Genomic DNA, 14642 nt, shown 5'->3' with positions numbered 1-14642 from the left:
CGACGAACAGATACAAAACTACCAAGCCTGGAGAGGATTTTGTAACACAAACTTTGTGTCCAGGTAATGTTCGGCTTTCCTCAGAAAGACTATGCCTTCCGTTGCTATCTATCTATACAACAGTCAAAACCCAAGGGTATGCTCTCCCAAGTAACTCCGTAAGTATCCCTCAAAATCACAGAATGCGCTTTTTCAGCCTCCGCATATTAATCATAACCCAATTCGGCGAGCTCTCTTTCCTTTGCGGCCAGCAACTTTCTCATCATTTCGGCCTCGCGCTCCAACGCTGCCCTTCGCTCTGCCTTGAGCCGCTCACCATCACTAAGAGGATCCCTTGAACCACTCCGCATGGTCGGGGCTGATGTTGGTGTACCGATGACCGTGCTGTTTGAGAATGATCCTGGGCTGGGTGCTGGAGTCAGGCTGCTCATGGCTGGGGACCGGGAGGGCTGTTGCATCCGTAACTGGTCTGCCGGCGAGGCCTCTCGGTGCATCTCGGAACTCGGCATCGGATTGAGAATGGATTTGATGGATGACAAACGCTTATGACTTTCATTGTCATTATGAGTAGAAGATTCGTTCTCCACAGCGGATATCGACCGCTTCCTTGATGGGGATAGGAATGATGCTGGTGATAGGGACGATTGTCGATCAACCGGGAGCGCCAATGAATGAATTGGGGCCAGCCGATTCTCATAAGTGAGAGATTCACGAGCTCCGTGATTCATATGAGATGAGTGATACTGTCCCAAGTCGGCTGAAGACAGCGGTGATGCCTGTCTGTTTCGTCGCAATTCATCCTCAGGCACGAGGGTCAATGGTCGTACTGGACGTCGACGGATTCCGAGATTAACAGATCCATCTTCGTTGACCGTACCCTTCTCCATCGGAGGTTCCGGTGCCGGGGGTGGTGAATCTGGAGCCTCACTTGGCTCATTCCCTGTCTCACCTCCGGCGGCAGGAATCACCCGTTTTCTCCGTTTGATTATTGCCTTTTTCATGGTCACTGGCCGATGCACGCCATGCAACTTGTAGTAGAGACCTTCAGTCAGGTTAGCATATTTCATCCCATTCCTAGTTGTCTGGACAGTAGGTTCATGCACTTACCACACGCATTGCAAATGGTATGACCGGCTTCATCCCTTCGCCAGAGCGGAGTAATGGTAGTGCCGCAGTTTTGGCAAGCAATGACAACGGTGGTGTTTTGCGACTGTACGTGTAAGGCGGTGATATCCACCTCGGTCGGTTCTTCCCCACTGCCCTCTGCTGCTTGAGGTTTCTTGCAAGACGCGGCTGCTGCGCCCTGACATTTCAGAACGTCGAGACTGGCACTCTTGGAAACACGGTTGTTATATGCGGGGCAACCACCACACCCCTCCGCACCACCTGTGCCGTTGCATCTTCCGCCTCCAGGGCACGATCCTGACGGCGTCTGATCGGCGGCCACATATGTTGCTCCCGGGTTGCTCGGCAATAACGGTGCAGTTGCTTTGGGGGACAACTTGGTCGGGGCCTGCCTAACATTGCTCGCCATCACACTCGGGGGGCGCCTTATGTTGGCGGGGCGAGCCGCGTTACGCGCCTTTAGGTACAGTCCGCAAGCATTGCAAATGATGGCTCCTTGAGGGGATCTTCGCCAAAGAGGAGTATGTGTTGTACCACAATTGCTACTCAGCCGTTAGCGCTTCAGATTCAATCAATAGGAAAGGAATATCCATACCTGCAGACTTGACCTGCATGACCTTGAACAGAAGGCACAAGTCCCAGCGTTGCAACGTTTACCACCCCTACGGTCTCGGTTGAAGATTGTGCTGGTTGGGAGTATAGAGTTTTTGGAGACTTCTTGCGACCAGATGGGCTCTGTGCAGCATGCCCCGCTTTCTTTGAATTCGGCGAGGGCCCGGATTTGGACTTGGAAGACGCCTCGTCAACCGGACCGGTTGACTCGTGCTTCGGGGGCTCGTTACTTTGGGTCATTGGGGGTGGCCTTGATGGAAGGGCCGTACGGCCAGGTGCTGAGTTACTTTCGGTGGAAGTTTGGTTATTCATAAGGCGAGTGTCATCCGGCAATGCCATTCCTTCTCGATGTGTTTGTGTTTCGATCTCAATCTAACGATACGTTTGCTGAAGGCTAGTTATCCGTCTTGAGAAGGGACACAATGTGTTGAAAGCCTGCTCGAAAGAAAGTGGATGCTGTACGTCGCCGGGAGTCTCGAGGTTGCGCAGGCTGGCTTCGATGTCGCTCCGTGATCGTCAAGTGGTGGAAACGGTATCGAGGTCGGCGGTCAAACACATGCCAAGATCGATCGTTGGAGTTGTACTTGGATGACAAGTAAGCCACCCCAATCTCTGGGCAATATCCGCTAACGATCAGGCGGGATCTTGGCCAGTACCGAGCGTTTGTACCAGGAGAACAGCACGTGTTGGGTGTCCGAAACAGACGACTGATGGGGAAAATGGCCAGAGAAAGCCGGTGCTACAGACGGCAGCAGGGTGCCGCTGAATCAGGAGTTGGTTATGCTGGAAGAAAAGGCTTGGACAGGGAGTCCGGTTGTGGTACGAGCGAGTTCGCGCTGGTGGCAAGACCTGGACGGTTGTGTACTCCAGTAGAGTGCACGAGGATGGCGAAGTCGGTTGGGATCCGAGGTGACAGATGGGGAGATGGAGCAAAAGGGTTGGTGGACAGAAAAGGCAACGTTTCTGTCTTTTTGCGTCTTCTAGGTGAGTGGACAGACGAATGTCTGCATATCCTTCCCCCTTTGCCTCAAGAGTCTCTGTTGTGCTTCTGATTACTACTCCACTGCTCCACAGATCTGTTATCTGATCTACGGATAATCCTGGCGACCAAAGGGCTGAGAGACGGTTGGAAGGTTCACCCAGGGGTTGTTGCTAGTCGTTGCCGAGGACAAACGCGTCTGGGAGGGAGGAAGGTTCGACAGTGTCTTAGCCTGGAGGAGGGCCACAATAGAACAACGTGGTTTGATTTTACAGAACGACACAGATAGGATTTTGCACAACAAAAATCAAACCCGCATTTGTTCGGGAGACCTGATTTGAGATCATGGGACGTGGAATTGGGCTGGCTACAGGATGAGAAAGGCCCTTTTGCAGGCCCAGTGTCACTGGTCGACTTGGGGAGATGCCGCAAGGGAATAAGTGACCCACAAGATACCCTCAATCTGGCCAATCAAAGCCCGCGCAATGTCAGCAGACAGGGCTTAGATGAGAATGACCGGGGTTCCTTGATGCGTGCCTTGGGTACGGGAACGCAGCGACGGGTCTGTAATCCGGCCAATTTTACTCTGTATTTTTACATAATGCGCCGCTGTCAACTCTCGTTTATTTACACCTCTGCATGGATGTAAAATGTTAGCTCCGTACGGCAGTCCTACAAGAAACAGGGAAAAGGCAAACGGCAAGAAAGCAATTTCTTGTGCAGAATTGAAGGTTCTTTGCCACCCGCAAAAACCAAGCTAACATTTTATATCCATGTAGAGGTGTACATTGGGGTTTCTTTTCCTACTCGTGAGGTTTTGAAGCAACACCCACCCCCGCCGAACACATCATATCTTTCCGTTCGGGCCTGCTCTACCGCGGACATTTACTCACGTTACGGACCACGAGATCAGACTCAGTACGATGCGAACAGTCGCGGTGCTACGTACCAAGGTCGGGCTCGGAGTTTGGTAGGCATCGCTTTGATGATGGGAAGACTCCCGCCTCGACCGCCTCAATCAGATAACCTTGGCACTCCCCTGATCGGCCTATCGTGCATACATCCAGGACACCATACATCTCCTCTCGTACAACCTTACCAAGATTGGACAGTCCACGACAGTCCACGACAGTTCAAGGTGGTCAGCCAATATTATGTAAAACAGCAGTGCTCCCCGTTCATGTGATGGAAAGGACTTTTGCCTCCGGGTTACGAGCTCGTTAACCTCGTCATCAACTCACCTTCAGTACACTCCCATGAGTTTGCAAAGTGTTCAACCTCCCTTCAAAGCTCACTGAAAGTTGAAATCATCACTACAATCTTACGTCGACTACAAGCTCACTCACTCTCTTTACTTCAACCGACTGCCACTCTTGCTCAACTGCGAATACACTACAACCCCAGTCCAGACAAAAAGAGAACAGTCTATTTTTACTCATCCCCTGAGCGACGTGATCTAATCTTCTGACCGATAGTACACCAATCACCTCATCCACCCCCGGCAGCCGACGATCTGATAGCGATAGCCCCGAAAAAGGGAGATCATTCCATGATCGGGGTTCTGTGGACCCGTACAGCCGTAGTATTTGCCAAGCCTTTTTTTCAATTCCGCATCAGTTCCATCTTAGCACGAGGATCGGTTCGGATCAGTTCCATTATCTCTCGGCCCACTTGGTACCATCTCCGAACTCCACTCTCCATGTGGATTGTTTTCCGAAGTCCCTAGGAAAACGTCAACATCCCATCCGATCCGGAGACCGGAAGCCTTTTTCGTTGACGCTTGACAGAAGACGGGAGACACCACTTCGACCACGTGCGAATTGAGGCTCGCTCGGCCGGATCCGTGATCTTCTGATGCATGTTGATCAGCACCCAACTACATACGTACACTAACGAAGGCTTGACGCCATGTCATGACTCTGTCTACCTTTTGACTGACCAGTAGAGAAACAAAGGTCCTCCCGCCCACTATCCGGTGTGATTCGGTTCGCTATCTCGATAGATCTTTGATCGATATGGTGGAGCTTTTCATCAACGATATTCCCAGACACCCTCCGCAGTTCCTAAAAACACCTCGGCTCGTTGATCCTGTTGAAGTCTTCCAACCAACCAACCGGCATGCTTCCCGGTACGATTAGGAATCCGGCGCATAATCACCAATCCAGTGATTGGCTTCGTATTTGTTGACGTCTTGTGCTGCAATTCTGAAGAAAAATTCGTTACGATGCACTACCTAGAACGTACCTAGGATGAGGGTTGTGGAATCATTGAGGGAATCCACTATGTTTGAGCAATCACTTATGTTGACTACTTTATATTACATGTGCATTGGCAAACATCGATGTTCAGACTCTCACTTTGTCGGTATGTAGCTTCCTATGAACAATCCGAACAGAACGAAGCTTTCCATATCAACACCACTTGTCATTTGGAGAGTTGTGGGCAAATTATAGTACCTAAACAAATCTTGTGAGAGAAATAACCCATCGAACATACAGGGAAACATAGGCAACAGGCCTTAAAACAATGCCCCACCATATTTCCCCAGCAAACTATCAGTTGATAGAATAATCGAAAGGCAACCTTCCTCGACCTCATGAACCTTTGACCAGGTTTTTGCGCGTAGTAAAACGGAGAACTGCTTGCAAACCCACGAGAACACAAAGCAGGTATATGTGGAGAGAGAAATTCCGGGTGTGATAGAACAGCAATAACCGTAGCAGGGTATCTTCGAAGCAAGCAAATTAGATCCTTCCGTTACAAAGAGATGTTCATGAGAAAAGACGTGAAAAACTGAAATTGCGAAAGCCTTGAACGCCAAATCACCAACGCCAAACCATGCGTTTGCCCGCCCGTCATCTCAGAAATCAGGATCCTTCTTGCTTCTCTGGCGTCGAACTTCACCAATGAATCCATATCTCCATGCCCTCATCAATGTATCCCGAGCCATGTGAACAGCGATAGCGACGGTCAGTGAGTTCCACAGCCAAAGCCCTCTCGCGTTGAACTCGACTCTCTCGATCTGCACGACGCCTTGTTCTGGCGATGCGGCATCGTAAGTGGACAGCACGAGGGTGTGTTGAACCACGGTGAAAACAAAGATGGTAGGCGGTTCCGCAACGTACTCCCCAGTGTCCTCGTCCATGAGCACCTCACGCCAACGCTGGGCAACGTCCTCTACCCTCTTCCTTACACTATCAGAAATCTCATGGGCAAAATCTTTCCTGCGGGAGTATTCGTACTCCAGCACCAGAAGCAGCGGAGGAAACTTGCACTTGTCCAGCCCTGCATCTTTCAAAGCCCATCTCCAATAGCGGCTGATGGTTTTCGCGGTGTATGGCCCCATCAGTTCGCGCTGACCAAGCCTCTCAAAGTCCAAGATGTGCTGGGTGCAAAGGAACACCGATTCGAGTGCTTTACAGGCTAAAGGACAGCAAGCTAGTCAGCATAAATTGGCAGAAGACAGAGATGGAAGTTGGAGTAGCATACGTACCAGCAAGTTCATTCCCATAGGCCTTGATAATAACCTCCTTCCTGCTATCCTCTGGCGCGAAGACATGAGTGAGGTTGCCCTCAGCGATACCCCACATCTTGTAGCTCCATCGCCATGAAGCTGGCATCACCGGGTGAAGGCCTCTTAGAAAGATGAGTTTGTGGAGATGACGTTGCTCCTCATTCCAGTCCTCGTATCCAGAGACACGCTTTATGACCATGGCATAGTCTTGAAGATGGCGAGGGACTTCTTCATATTGGTCCCAGTTACTGTTGGTGCTATACGCCGGATTGCGAGACGTCTCACGCGTCAAGCGCCTGCTGGTCGTTTGGGTGTGGCCGCTATGATAACCCCGGTTGTCATCAATATCGTTATCGTCGGCGCTGTCATCATCGTAATCGTTCTCGGACTCGTCTTCCTCATCGAAATCCGCCTCATCAGTCTCGGATCCTTTGGTGGAGGGCGATATGGCCACCTCGATGGTGGGGTAAACCAAATCCTTTGGCTTCCTCCGAGGGGTAGTCTGTCTTCCAGGAGCAACATAACCTCCACGAAGCTCCAGTTTTGCGCTGCTGTCATCATCCGGGGTAAAATAGAACTCGGTGAAGCTTGGCGAGCTGATGCCTAGCTGGGCTTGGAGTAGATACATGTCGACATCACCGTCGGCGTCGGTGATAGTGGGGCTGGGAGTGGCCATCGCAGAAGGTCGCATATTTCTTGTGCGTGTTTGGTAGGGCGCATAGCGCTGGGTTCCTGACTTTCGAGGTGAGGTTTTCATGTTGAAGAAAAAAGAGGGAACGGGAACAGAAAAGGAGGAATGACGGGGAAAAGCTCAAAGAACGCCAGGCTCCGCGGAACTCTCTGATGAGATGTGAAACTTGGGTGAGGTGAAAGTGAAGAGAAGACCGTAGGTCAAAATCGAAGGGTGATCGAAGCGATACAAAGTGGGGATGTGAGGGTCAAGGGAAGTGCTCTTGCAGTTGATTTCCTTGTTCGAGAGACGATGCTCGACGGGGTTGAGAGCCGGGAGACAGCTGGAGTGTATGCGGATGGGCGAGTTGTGAGCAGTCCGCTTTGAAGAGGGGTCCTCCTGTCCCGTCCGGATTGGGAGTTGGGGTTTTCTTTGTCTCGAAGTCGGAACAATGAAAACAATGCTGTAGTCTAGATGAAAGAGCGCTTTTGGCCGGCAACCTGGATGAAACCAGGAAGTGAGCTTTGTTTGTCCTTCTTCAGTGACAGTGTCGGGGAGGGACAAGCATAAGGTAAAAAGCTTTCCGCAATGCCCGCATCGACATCGATGTTGTGCGGCCAAAGCTTGGGCACCACGCATCCAACACCCGATGAGATGTCTTCAACGCCGCACGTCAAGAGAGGTGTAGGGACGAAATTTATAATTGGTTCGGCGATGACAGGATAGCCTCACGACTCCGTTGGAACTCTTGACTTGACGACCTCGGCGCCCAACCCGAACGAGTGGCTGATTTTTTTGGTCGAGGTGCGGTCAACGCGGTTCAATGAGAAGGTGCCACCCAGTCGGTTGCCTGGACAATTGGGAAGTCACGATCGATGCGGTCCGGCTGCATCCCATTCGACCTCTCCTTCCATCTACTCGACTAACAAGGCTGTGTGCCTGCCGATTTGGTAGCTCCTTCCATCTCGGCTCGGTTCGTGTTCTGTCCTTCCCGCTGCCAGGTACAACGATACTTCCGAGCATTGATGCTGACGGGACTTAAGGCAGCTGCCTGTGTCACCATCCTGATGCCCAACTCTCGACGACTGAGATGGGATGAGTTCTGAATATTTTTGAAGCGATGAGTCGTCTATCCACATACGCTTCCAGTTTGAGCAACATCTTGAATGCTCAATTCATCCCTGGCCCGGACGGTTGGACAATGCAGTCGAGTAATGTCTAAGGGTTCCCCAGGTCAGGGCACAAGGGACATGAAACACCTGACGAATTTGTCGACATATAGGATTTACAATTGGTTTATTTTTGTAGATGTGATGTGGAAGTTGAGGGCTCACACCACGATACAGCCATGCAATTGCAGAGTGGTTGATGGTTTCAAGCCATTGTTCTGTTCGAAATCTATGACCGACGTCACCGTTGTGGATGCAGAGAAGCTAAGGAGGTACGTACTGTGGGGCAGTGCTTAGGTAATGGGGCGTGACAGGGGAGCTGAGGGGACCCTGTCCTCCGTTTGCCGTGGGGCGACCACTCGTTTTGCGCCTAGGGACGGTGGGGAGTCCGAGCGTCGGGGTGCCGACCACAGTGGGTGCCGTGGTGTGGGTGGCTCCAATGCTGCTGCTTGAAAAAAGTCCCGTCCCAAGCTCGCCGCAGGCTTCATTCACCGCAAAGACAGCCAACTCCACCCCAATTTTTACCTTGCGCTGTCATTTCAATAGCCACAACATACCCCAATTTCAGTTGGATCAACGGTCAACATGACGACTGACTGGAGCAAGCTTACAGTCGTTGACCTACGTCAAGAGCTCAAGCGCCGCGGGCTCTCCCAGGCCGGTAAGAAGGCCGACCTTGTCGAACGCTTGACTGTCGACGACCAGGAGGCCCAGACATCGCAGCAAGAAGGAGACGCACCCCCAGAGGCGGAGCAGGAGGATGACAAGGAACAGGACAAGGAACAGGATCAGGAAGCAGAGGCCACCGACGCACCTGTTGAGACTGCACCCGAAGATGAGGCCACAAAGAGCTCCGGCAGCCCTGCCCCGTCGCCGGTGAAAGCTCCTTCGCAAGAACCTCAGCCCGAAGCTGCCTCTGACACCCCAGCTCCTGAGTCAGTTGCTCCCGAAGAGAAGTCAACCATTGCGCAAGACGCCACACAAACAGAACCGGACGTCAAACAAGAGGAATCAAGCGAGCCGACAAGAGAGTCCGCCGCAGAATCTGCGCCCGAAGCAAACAATGTTCCTGCGACCAAAGACGACACAACTGAAGAAAAGGAAGAGAAGGTCGAAGAGAGCGTATCTACCGAACCTGCACCCGTGGCTCCTGAACTCACTAGCGATACACCTAGCAGAAAGCGCAGATCTCGCAGTCCCCCTCCTGAGGAAGAAACGTCTAGGAAGCGTGCGCGCCCTACCGAGCAAGAAGACGAAGATACGCGCATGAGTGGGCTTGAAAGTCAACCCGGCGAAACAGTGCTACCCCTCGATGACGAGCAGGGCGGGAAAGACGCTTCCTACGCCACTATCCACCCCGAGATTCCCCAGGTAGCCGACTCAGAGAAGGTTTCTGAGATGCACGAAGCACCACAGCACCGCGAAGCTTCCGAACCGCGCGATTCGAACTATCGTGACCAAGAGGAGGAGTCCCGCGACCGTGTAAAGACCGAGGCCGACCTCAAGCAAGAATCCCCCGAACGGGCAGCGTACGACCGGAGCGCTGTAAAGTACGAGGCCGATATGGATATTGACGAGCGAGACGTTGCCCCCTCCGAACACCCCGCCACCCAAGCGCTATACATCAAGAACTTCATGAGACCGCTCCGCCCTCACATTCTCCGTGAATACCTCGAAGAGCTCGCCGCGCCCCCGGGCAGCCTGCCGGATCCAGACTCCATCAAGGATTTCTATCTCGATCAAATACGCACCCACGCTTTCGTCAGCTTCACCTCCGTCGCGGCTGCCTCGCGCGTTCGTGTCGCTCTCCACGGAAAGATTTGGCCTAATGAGCGGAATCGCAAGGAGCTGTGGGTAGATTTCATCCCTCCCGACCGGGTGAACGAGTGGGCGGAGACGGAGCAATCCGAAGGCGGTCGCGGCAATCTCGCCCGGTGGGAAGTCCGCTACGAACGTGACGAAGAGGACGGCAACATTACCACCCGTCTCGTTAACGCCGAGCTCGAGCCGGCGCCAGCGGCTGTGGCCGCTGCTGCTTCTGCTACCCGCGGATCAGTATCCTCAACAGCCCGCGAGCCCCTTCCCCCTCCAGTCATCCCCTCCGGTCCCGCTGCCGGCCGGCAACATCCCGGCATTGAAGGCGCGCCCTCGGGCCCCCGTGGCCGTGGCGGCCGCGTGCCCCAGCCCGCACTCACGGGCGACGAGATGAAGGCGACCCGCACCCACCCTTCGCTGCTCTACAGGCCCGTTAACGCCGAGCTCGCAGAGCGCCGTCTGCAAAACATGCGGTCGTTCTACACCCGCGACCGGCACCGCGACATGGGCCGCGAGGACGAGATCAACCGGTACACATTCGAGGACAACGATTCGTTTGTCGATCGCGGAAAGGAGGTGTTTGTCGGGATCAGGCCGCCACATCGTGAGGCGGAGCGTCGCCGTGGTCGTATGGGCGGTGGTGGTGGTGGTGGTGACGGCGGTCGTGGCGGGCCGCCTCCCCCTCCATTTGGCCGGTCCCGTGGTGGTGATAGGTACCTGCCCGGTGGTGGTTCAGGAGGAGGACGCGATGAGCCGCCTCCGAGGAGGGGCGGTGGTGGCGGTGGAGATGAACCTAGGTCGAGATTCGACGGCGCGCCATTGCCTACGTTTGAGGGTGGTCCTCCTAGGAGACGGAGACGCGGCCATGGTGGTGGTGGTGGTGGTGGTGGTGGTGGTGGAGGAGGCGGCGGCGGCGGTGGGTTCCGTGGTGATCGATACTAGAGGGATCGATACTAGAGGGCCTCCCTACCTACCTGCTATCCAGTCCCCTGTCTTTCGCCCTGTCTTTAAGGAAGAAGAAGAAGAAAAAAGGAGCGGCGTCTGGGACGACGCTCGGCAGTTAATAAGTTCCAGTACAGAAGACAGTATTGTGGTTCACAGAAGTTGTCTTTCTGATAGTCTTTCCGGCATGTACATATAGCAAAAAGTACTTACTGCATGGACGGCACGGCATGGGGTCAGCATCGCGGGACGGACCCCAACACAAAAGAAATTTTGTACATTGTAAAAAACATAGAACTGTAAGGGTAGACAGCAGGATAAGCAGCGCAGGGAGGGGTTGACGCATCCTTCCAGTCGAGGGTGCGAATGTACCTACACCAAGCGAAGAAGACCAGAAATAAAGAACACAGTACAAAGAATATCCAACGCATTATTGTTCATGACGAAGAAGAATGGCTGATGCCCCAAGGTAACTACAAGATGGGCGTTTTTTTTTCCAACTTGAGACAGTCCATATCAACCAGAATGACATGCTTGATAATGTTGACATTGGGTTTCACAAGCCTGGCCAGGGCACAGGGGCTGGTTTACCCTTCAATGAAACCATGCTCCCCAGCAACCAGTGCTTACGCTGTCAACATGACCCCTGAATGTTGAAGACGGGAAGTATATGACTGGAATACATGGGACAATTACCAGGAACGGATAGAATGCAACGACTAGAAGACGTTTGAATATAATAGCACATTGGTATGTATTTACTACATATGATCCTCTCTGCGCCATAACAGCCTAATCCCGATTGAATCTTGCTGATTTCATTCACCCTTGAAGTAGTAAAAAAGATATCATGGTCCCCAAACCATTATTAACGAGAGGACGTCGCTCAAAAAGTCCCATTTTACAAAACCCATATTCGTTGTGTTAAAACCCAGAAACCCAAAACAAACAACAAAAACCATTCATCAGAAAATGAAAAGACGTTCTCGCCGCTTAAGCAGCGTTAGCAAGAGGAGTGGGCTCAACGCCAACACGCTCCTTGCCGAGAATGTCAATCATTAACTGAGAAGGCCTGTTGTCACGGTAGACCTGGGAGTTGCTCTTGAAGAGCTCGACGTTCTCCATATACTTGTCGAAGAGGTAGGAGCTGTCCATGGGACCACCCTTGGCCTCGGGGTGGAACTGGGTAGAGAAGATAGGGCGGGTCTTGTGCATCATACCCTCATTGGAGCCGTCGTTAAGGTTGACGAAGTACTCCTTGAAGTCGCTGGGGAGAGTGCTGATATCAACGGCATAACCGTGGTTCTGCGAGGTGATGTGGCACTGACCGGTGGTCAAGTCAAGAGCCGGGATGTTGTGGGCACGGTTACCATACTTGAGCTTGATGGTCTTGGCACCAACAGCGAGAGCAAGAAGCTGGTGGCCGAGGCAGATACCCATGATGGGAACAGAGGAAGTCTCCATAAGCTTGGCGAGGTTGTAGACAGTCTCCTGGCAGTGAGTGGGGTCACCGGGGCCGTTGGAGATGAAGACACCATCGAAGTTGTCGGCAACCTTTTGGATGGGGTAGTCGTAGGGGAAGACGGTAACGGAAGCGCCACGGCTAACCAAGCTGCGAAGGATGTTCTCCTTGACACCGCAGTCGATAAGAGCGACGTGGAACTTGCCGTTGGGGTTGGTGACCACGAAGGGAGCCTTGGTAGACACGCGCTTGACCAGGTTGATCTGGCCGGGGTCGACGAAACCCTCATCCTCATCGGCGTCGTACTCGTCACCAATGGAGATCCTGGCGAGGGAGGAACCCTGCTCACGGAGGTAGGTGACAATCGCACGAGTGTCAACACCGGAGATGGCGGGAATACCCTCGCTGGCGCACCACTCGCCCAAGCTCTGAACAGCGGTCCAGTGGCTGTACTGGGTAGCGACATCGGAGACGACGATACCGGCGCACTGGATGTGGGGGGACTCGAAGTACTTGAGGAGGTTGAACTCGTCACGCTCGTTCGAAGGGACACCGTAGTTGCCAATCAGGGGCTGGGTGAAGACGATAATCTGACCGCGGTACGAGGGATCGGTCATCGACTCGGGGTAACCAACAAGGGAGGTGGTGAAGACGGCTTCACCAGAGATGTTGGAGTTGGCACCGAAGGCGGTACCCTGGAAAACGGGGCCATCCTGTACGACAATATGTTAGTTTCGAGAAGTAGAGGCAAAGAGCATGCTCAAGGGGGCTAGTTATAGGTACGCACCCTGATGGTGAAGGTGGCCTCGGCGCCGGTGGCAGCGGCAGTAGTGCGCGGCTCACGGGCGGGCATGTTCCTGCCCTTGCTGCCGGTAACGGCGGGCTGGCTCAGGTTGCGAACCTGACGGGCGGCAACGCCATTGAGGGCAGACGCCTTGGGGAGACGAGCGGCCAAGCGAGAGAACATCTTGACTTCAGGGGTGATGGGGTGTGGTGGTGATTGGTAAGGCTGCTGGGTAACGAGAGGCTCTTATGCGCTAAGGGCCCTCCACAGATGGTCTGCAACACATGATTTATCGTCAGTATTCCTACCCGAAAGCGGTGAGTCAACCCGGACTCGGGGGTCGGAGGAGATGCGGACCTGAGAGATAATCCTATAAACGCAATAAGATTAGTTTTGGTCAAACACAACAAACAAACGGCAAGCGGCAGAATTGAGAAAGAGAAGTTCCCCCAGGATGGCTGCTGCGATATCTTAAGAGAAATATGCAGTCGGGATCCGTCGAGCTAAGCCTTGAGGATCGCAGATGCCCACATCTATAAAACCAACTTGAAGCGGAATGGCGCCAAGCATCCAGGTCGTTGGGTTCATGGCGGGTCATCCCAACTTCTCCGATACAGCATCGCGAGTCAGGCTGGTATGGGGGTTTCGTTGCTCATCCGGGGGACTTCTTGATGGACTGGGTAGATGGTGGCTGGATATCATGACAATGGAGGGGTTATCGCGTTATCGTACCTGAGAGGTGAAGACTGACGGGCGCCCGTTCATAAGGGCAGATTGTGACAAGACAAGTTCAGCTGAGGGGAAAAGGTTTGGACGAAAGAGTCCGAAAGTCGGGGGAACCGATTGGGGTTTTTGAGTGTTTTGCAGATGGGCAAAGGTTGATGACGGAGATTTAGAGTTGTAGAGGAGGGAAACTTGGATGCGCGCGAGATAAAAGAGGGTGCGAAAGTGGGAGAGGCAAATAGAAAAAGGGCGGCATTTCATTGGATCGGGCACAATTTTTTGAGCTTTTTGTCTTTTTCAGCCGAAGTGGCAGGGTCGGCGCCGACCTGATTGGCCCATGACTCGGTGACTCCCGCTGCTAGCGAGTCCCAAAGGCCGATTTACGGGGACCGAGGGGTAATTGATCGCGGTGTTGGGATGACTGGGATTTCGTTACGCTGCAAGTTCCACATGCCACTTTGACCATCCCTACTAGTCCCGGAGCCTCACAACTGGAATCCTCCATCCGCCATCCGGTGTTCAATATCGCAACCTCCGCCCACAACCCCAGCCACAGCATTCACAGAGAATCGACTCCAGCTCGGCATCTTCTGCCCGGGGGCGCCCCAAATCTCGGAGTCGGAGAGATAAAGGTGGATCCCCCGCCCTTTCGGTGACTCAAGTTGCGGGGACTTGTAGGATCGCAATTCGCTTCGCTTTCAAGCTTCTGAAGCTCCAAACCCAGGTTGCGCCAGAGCCGCCGTCGTGGTCGGCTGCACGAACAACGGAGGTTGCACGCAGACAGAGGAAGGAACAATCAAATCTGGCATCTGGTTCCAGCATATAATCCCGGCGACAACACACCAAT

General features: G+C 53.3%; 4 protein-coding genes across 4 annotated transcripts; 1 reads left to right on the top strand and 3 right to left on the bottom strand.

The window, feature by feature from the left end:
* Positions 1-136: 136 nt before the first annotated feature.
* Positions 137-2261, bottom strand: B0H65DRAFT_293935 (siderophore regulation protein). Its single transcript, XM_062823050.1, has 3 exons — positions 1721-2261; positions 1108-1667; positions 137-1042 (listed from the first exon to the last, which is right to left on the bottom strand). Exons 1-3 carry the CDS (start codon positions 2074-2076, stop codon positions 207-209), a joined length of 1752 nt encoding a protein of 583 aa, XP_062678589.1. The 5' UTR covers positions 2077-2261; the 3' UTR covers positions 137-206.
* Positions 2262-5576: 3315 nt separating this feature from the next.
* Positions 5577-6921, bottom strand: B0H65DRAFT_511465 (uncharacterized protein; the record flags this gene model as incomplete). Its single annotated transcript, XM_062828485.1, has 2 exons — positions 5577-6139; positions 6210-6921. The coding sequence occupies 2 exons, from the start codon at positions 6919-6921 to the stop codon at positions 5577-5579; spliced, it is 1275 nt and encodes a 424-aa protein (XP_062678588.1).
* Positions 6922-8455: 1534 nt separating this feature from the next.
* On the top strand, positions 8456-11009 carry B0H65DRAFT_293892 (uncharacterized protein). Its single transcript, XM_062823048.1, has one exon. The coding sequence runs from the start codon at positions 8655-8657 to the stop codon at positions 10824-10826; it is 2172 nt and encodes a 723-aa protein (XP_062678587.1). The 5' UTR covers positions 8456-8654; the 3' UTR covers positions 10827-11009.
* Positions 11010-11651: 642 nt separating this feature from the next.
* B0H65DRAFT_293909 (arginine-specific carbamoyl-phosphate synthetase small subunit mitochondrial precursor) lies at positions 11652-13552 on the bottom strand. Its single transcript, XM_062823049.1, has 3 exons — positions 13430-13552; positions 13076-13347; positions 11652-13001 (listed from the first exon to the last, which is right to left on the bottom strand). The coding sequence occupies exons 2-3, from the start codon at positions 13253-13255 to the stop codon at positions 11820-11822; spliced, it is 1362 nt and encodes a 453-aa protein (XP_062678586.1). The 5' UTR covers positions 13256-13347; positions 13430-13552; the 3' UTR covers positions 11652-11819.
* Between the last annotated feature and the right edge of the window lie 1090 nt (positions 13553-14642).

The sequence above is a fragment of the Neurospora tetraspora genome (genome assembly GCF_033439725.1).
Source record: "Neurospora tetraspora strain CBS 560.94 chromosome Unknown B0H65scaffold_7, whole genome shotgun sequence".
Taxonomy (NCBI): domain Eukaryota; kingdom Fungi; phylum Ascomycota; class Sordariomycetes; order Sordariales; family Sordariaceae; genus Neurospora; species Neurospora tetraspora.
This window is presented reverse-complemented; position numbering and strand designations above follow the sequence as displayed.